This window comes from Gossypium arboreum, chromosome 2 (genome assembly GCF_025698485.1).
Source record: "Gossypium arboreum isolate Shixiya-1 chromosome 2, ASM2569848v2, whole genome shotgun sequence".
Lineage (NCBI taxonomy): Eukaryota > Viridiplantae > Streptophyta > Magnoliopsida > Malvales > Malvaceae > Gossypium > Gossypium arboreum.
Window position 1 is genome coordinate 111,860,717 of NC_069071.1, and position 6,552 is coordinate 111,867,268.

General features: G+C 30.7%; 1 protein-coding gene and 1 long non-coding RNA gene across 2 annotated transcripts; both read right to left on the reverse strand.

Annotated features, from left to right (window-relative positions):
* Positions 1-445: 445 nt before the first annotated feature.
* LOC128285379 (uncharacterized) lies at positions 446-1,069 on the reverse strand. Its single transcript, XR_008275890.1, has 2 exons — positions 747-1,069; positions 446-480 (listed from the first exon to the last, which is right to left on the reverse strand). It is a non-coding gene; the product is annotated as an uncharacterized LOC128285379 (long non-coding RNA).
* Positions 1,070-2,817: 1,748 nt separating this feature from the next.
* On the reverse strand, positions 2,818-6,032 carry LOC108466516 (short chain aldehyde dehydrogenase 1-like). The gene is made up of 2 exons (XM_017766881.2): positions 5,918-6,032; positions 2,818-3,759 (listed from the first exon to the last, which is right to left on the reverse strand). The coding sequence occupies exons 1-2, from the start codon at positions 5,953-5,955 to the stop codon at positions 2,955-2,957; spliced, it is 843 nt and encodes a 280-aa protein (XP_017622370.1). The 5' UTR covers positions 5,956-6,032; the 3' UTR covers positions 2,818-2,954.
* Positions 6,033-6,552: the final 520 nt, after the last annotated feature.

Genomic DNA, 6,552 nt, shown 5'->3' on the forward strand with positions numbered 1-6,552 from the left:
TAAAAATAATAATATGAAATGAACTCGGACACACTATGAAAACAACATGAGAAAATAATTAAATCACAAAGTGAAAATAACATGAATTGACACAAATACACAAATGCCATAATTTTCCTTAAAATAATTCAATTAAAAAGAATTTTGATATGAAAAATAAAAATAAAGTCTATCTTATACATGAAATTGAATTAAATTAAAAATATCTTATTTATTTTAATTGTAATAGGTCAATTTTGGCCCAGGCCCAGGTTACAAAAATAAAACAAAATTTAAACCAAATAAATAAGGTCCCAGTCTAATTACATATCAAGCCCCAAAACACGACCCAATTGCAGTCCAAATGCAAGAAAACCCTAGTGGCCCAAATGACCCAAAAGTTAAACTCAGTTTCAGTGAAAATTGAAACCCTAGCCATATGCCACGTCGGCGTCCTTCTTCGCATGCTTCTGCCACCACCATCAGCCATTCCACTATCACCTGCAAGAAAAAAACAACACGCAAGATGTCAAGCAGAAGAAACAATATAGAAACAGACAAAAAAATAGAAACAAAAGGTTGTTTAATCTGACTATAAAAGCTCGAACATCTACTTTGTATTTTTTTACATACATCAAAGAATCAAAAAAAGAAAACAAAAATTGCAAAAGGTGATTTACGATTTTTTTTATTTGTTGTTCTTTTATTTTTATTTTTTTATATGTTAAAAATAAAAGGAAGCATAAAAATTTTGAAACCTAGCTTACCTTTTCGGAATCCCACCACCGGGAGTGGAGGAGGATGCCGTCCCCGATGATGGACAGTCTTCTTCGGCAAGACGACAGAGAAACCGAAAAGTTTCCTTCAAATCTTATTATTTTTGGTTGAGTTTTAAGGAAAATCCCCCTCAGATCCGAGTTCTAAGAACCAGAGGGCTCAAAACGAGAGTTTTTGGTACACTCCGGCCGCCGTATACGACGGCCACCGTCAGCGACGGCCAGCGGCCATGGTGGACGGATGGTGGCCCACTTGCCGGCGAGGGGGAGAGTGAGAGAGCAAAGAAAGCTCTCACAATTTTTTTAAAAAAAAAATGGACAGAATGATTTTTTTTTTAAATTAGCTTTTATAGAGGTTCAAAACGACGCCGTCTTGTGCCTAACCCGCGCGAGACCCGATCCGCTCTTGGGGATCCGCGTGTTTATATTTTTTGGGCTATTTACGACCCGATCCTTTCGCATTTTTGGGCTATTTTACTTTAGTCCTATTTTCATTTTTTATTTCTTTTAAATTTGACCACTGATTTTTTTTGCTCGTTTCAATTTAGTCCTTGGCTCGCTGATGTCCTGGAGAAGGGACGCGTGCCTAGGGAACTGAGTTATTTTCCCATTTGGTCCTCGCTAGTCTTAGCACATTTTATTTTGATCCTTGTTAGCCTGTTTTTATTATTTACAATTTGTACCCGAATTTCATTTCGATTACAATTCCATCCTTAGTCTGTTTAATCTATTTAAAAAAAACTATTTTATTTAATATTCTGCTTAATATTTTATTTATTTAATTTCTTTTTAATCAGATTTATATTGTTTATTTCTTTATTTATTTACTTACTTATTATTTTCTTTTAAAATTGGCTTGTTTTATTTTACTTTTGCCCTTATCATTGTTATTTTTATTCCATCATTTATTTATTTATTACTTTTTATCTATTTTCAAATTTTATATTTATTATTATTGTTGTTGTTATTGTTACTTATATTATCATTTGCATCATTATTGTTATTGTTTATGCATATTAACATTATGATTCATTAATATCAATGCTATATTGTTACATTTTATTATGCATATCATGTCATTGTTCCTCCAAATTCATTTTGCATTATCATTATTCACCAAGTCTAACCCTTTTCACGTTTTAACCATTTTTTAAACATAATCAAATAAGACATAATCATATATCTTTTAAAATATTTCATTAATTCTTACCTAAATTCGTAAAAAAAAAAAGTGATTTTTTTAAAAAATAAAGGTAATATTTCGTATTTGGAACTTCGAGAAGTTGTATCCTAACTTACGAGGTTTCGATTTTCTCGTTGAATCTAAAAAGCCGAATATCCTTTTAAAATTAAAATATATAGGTCTTTTTTAAAATATATATATATATATATATATTAAAAGGCAAGATTATTCTCAAAGGTTCAAAATGTCATGTCCTAACTCACAGGATGTGACATTTTGTTATCTCGAGACTAGAGGTCTTTAACGCTCGTTTTAATTTATTCAAGCTTTTTTTTAAAAAATTAACATTAATAAAAAGAGGGATCGTATTTTAAATTCTTTTGGAGTTTTTAATTTTCGATATTAAGACAGTAATTAATCAATTAGGTACCAATTTTGGGCGTTACGTGGTCCTAATCCTTTCTCGTACGTAATCGACTCCCGAACCCGTTTTTTGAATTTCGTAGACCAAAACCGTTGTTTTAGTAAATCAAAACCATTTATTAAAACGATCAAATTATAAGGTGATCCGATCACACCTCATAAAAAAGGATTGGTGGTGACTCCATTTTTGTTTTTTAAATAAGTCAACCTTTTTCAAAAAAAATGATTTCGACATTAATTATCATATTTTTACCAAGTCATGTCTTGTTATTGTATGATGGTGTTTGTGTCGTGTTGTAGGGATAGTTTCAATTGATTCGAATGGAATTTTTGGATTTCTTCAACCATTCAAGATAATTAATTTGGATCTTGTTTATTTCATATTAATTTTGAGTTAATAATTTCTAACTTGGTTTCATTTAGAGCCGATAAACATAAAATTGCAACAAATTTGAGTTTCATCCAAATTCAAAAGCTCATTTATTTAAGACATGTTACGATTCATTTATTTAATTCTAAGGCAAGGTGTTTTGGAATTGTCAAATATATGAATGAAGCATTAAGCCCTAAAACCCCATTGCAAAAGGCAGCATCTATTCAGCAATACAGTCTTCCATCAGACCCTTTTTCCATGTTTGATTATTGATACTATAGGCTCCATCGACAGGCAAGTTGACACCACTCACATATTTGGCCTCATCGCTAGCTAGAAACAGGGCAGCCTGCGCAATATCTTCTGCTTCGAGTATGGCCTCTTTCAACACTCCATTTCTCAAAATCATCTCTTCTACCTTTCTCTTATCCGATGTCTTTAACGTTTTAAACATCATAGGAGTCGCAATGCCGTGAGGCGAGATGCAATTGACTCGTATCCCATACTCCCCTAACTCTCCGCTCAAGCTCTTAGCCAATCCCACCACAGCATGCTTTGATGTGATGTAGGCATGAGGAACGCCGACGTAAAGCAATGAAGCGACGCTAGCGGTGAAGAGAATGCACCCCTTTTGGGCCGGAACCATCACTCGAGCAGCATGCTTGGCACCCAAGAAACCACCAACCACATTGACATCAAGGACCTTCCTAAAGTTATCAACTTCTGAAGCAATGGCTCTCAACTCATCCTCCCCTGCAACGCCGGCATTATTGAACATGATATCAAGCTTACCATACCTAGAGACCGCTAAGTCCACGGCGTTTTGGACATCCGTTTCGCACGTCACATCACAATGGATATAGCTGATGATATCTGGGGTTCCGAGCTCTTTGCAGAGAGATTGACCTAATTCATCTTGGATATCAGCAATAAGAACCTTGGCTCCATGCTTGAGAAACAGCCTAGCTGTGCTCTCTCCTATGCCACTTGCACCACCAGTTATCAATGCTACCTTGCCTTCTAACCTGCATTAAAGCGAAGATGGGGTTCATTACGATGGATTTTGGCCATTTGGGTCTCTCCATGCAGTACAATTTCTCAAATTTTTTCGTGTTTTTCTTTCTTATAAGAAGTAGGGATACATGTTCCGAGATTAAATTGAAACCCGTGTTAATTGAAAACTTAAACATAAATTCTTTGTCTCAATCACTGTGAATATATTTGAATAGCATTTGGTTCGTATATACATATTAATTATGGATAAAAAATGCAATTAGATCGAAATCTTTTCTTGATAAAACATATATATTATTAAGGAATGATTTACTTGGATTAAAACTTAAGTAGCTTTACACCTTTCAGTAATTTTTATATGCTAATATTTTAACAATTCAGTTGTCATATTTCATACTCCAATCATGTAAATCATGCATATCAAGTTTGACATAAATTTAAATTTTTTAACTATTTATTTTTTGTGAAAAGATTTAATCAATTAAATATATATTAATTATAAAAATATTTTAGATCAATATGTTAGAGATATTGGACTGATTCAGAAATTTTGCATGCATAACAAATAAAATTATTTTTATAAATTTAACGGTGAATCGTTAAAATATTAATAGCATAAAAATATAAAAAAATGGTGTAACAATAGTTTAATTTTATACTGTATAAATAGATCCATCTCATATTAATAATATATACACAAACAATGATGTATATTAAACAAATTTAAAGTTAAAATTGAATTAAGTAACTAACAATATAAAAAAAATAGTATCAACACGACTTAAAGATATCAACATATCAAAATTTATATGAAATAAACGGGGCAAAGCCTACAAAGTTGTGTTGGTGCAAGATATAAATCGATAAAATTATATATTTTGAAAGGATTAAAATAAAAACTTTTTTAAGTTTAAAAATATCAGAAGAAAATTGAAATTTTTGAAGGTAATACGAGGCGGAAGGGGTAGAGGCCCCAACCCAAGGGCAGCAGCAATGGGATTGGTTGGGCATAGCTCCCTTAAAACGAGAAATTCAAATTTTTGATCTAAATTGTATTTTAGCCGCTAAAAATAATAATTTTTATTTATTTTTTTAAAAATTATAAAGATATTGTTAAGTTAATTACTATCATTGGCCCAAAATTCGAATGGGCTTGGGCCAGATCCTAATGAGCTCACAAGATGAGTTCGAAGACCAAGGTCACAGTTCAAGCTCGCTCTCTTGCAAGGTTACACGTGCATAAGACTGTATAAACACATGTTGAGTCTAAAGTAAGGATACGTGTCCGTATGCATGAAGCCTACTTAGCATGTCAAGTCATGAACAATTGTCATATAATATAAATATGCAGATACCACTACCTGAGGGAGATAAAGAAAAACACTCAACATTTGGGATTTGGGTTGGATCCTAATGAGCTCATAAACCAAGCTCATAGGTCGAGCTTGCTCTCCTACGAGGTTACACGTACATAATACCGTATAAACACGTGTTAAATCTAGAATATGATATGTGTCTGTATGCATGAAACCTACTTAACATGTCATGTCAATAAACAGTAATCATATCATATAAATATATAAATACTACTACTTGAAGGAGATAAGAAACACTCAACAAATATAAACTATTAAAATTATGAAATTATATTATAACCCTCATTAAATTCTACAACTTAACTCTGTGCTCCCAAAAATTTAATCTAAATTCGTTGTTTCTAATACCATAATTTTTATAGGTTACAACTCAAAGCTAAATACTTTTGGGTTCATATCTTAACCCTTTGGGAATATATTCAAGATCTCATTAGCTAATATTTATATCTAATAATTGCAGATTTGTTCATTTGAAGTAAAAAGAAAAAACTTTAGATCATATGATTTTTCAGTAAGTCCAATTTCTTTTCATCACTTCAACGCATTAGATGGAAATATTTCCTTTCAAAAACAATATATTAATAAAATAGATAAAGTATATTTTTCAAAAAAGAAGTCATGTTTGAACATTTGATTCAATAAAAGATTATATATTCAATGCATTAATAAAATAGATAAAGTATATTTTTCAAAAAGAAGTCATGTTTGAACATTTGATTCAATAAAAGATTATATATTATATTGATAAAAATAAGATTTAGAATCGAAAAAGGAAATTAAAAACAGATTTTACCTCTTGGCTACCGAAGACTGAGCAGGACTACTCATCATATATAGCTTTCAACAAAACAATTCAATGTGTAAACTCCTTTGTTATGATATCATCTCTTTATAGTTGCAAAGTGACCAATTATACATTAACTTCCACGTGTGTATAGTTTAAAATTTAGTACGTAAGCTTTCAAGCACAAATTTCGAGATAATTTCAATAATCGAGGCAATTCTTTTAAAGAAAAATTTAAAATATACATCAAATTTGAATTTATGTAATTTTATATATAAAATTTTATTTAAATAAATTTTTATAAATCATTATCATAATTATCAGTATAGATATGTTTACATATTATATATACAAATAGATATTACATAATTATCTATTACATATTATATACGTTTACATATTATATACACAAATAGTTATATTTATTTAATATATAAATAAATTAATAGAATTTTTTACTTAAATAATATAAAATAATAAAATAAATACTTAAATAGGATAGGCACTACCTTTTTTATATATCTAGGCAAAATGAATGATTGACCAATCAGCTACACCCCTTTTCCCACCACCAATAATGGTTTCAATCATGAAATTTTTTTAAAAAAAATTTGGGTACCGCTTGGGCAATCGATAATACCAGA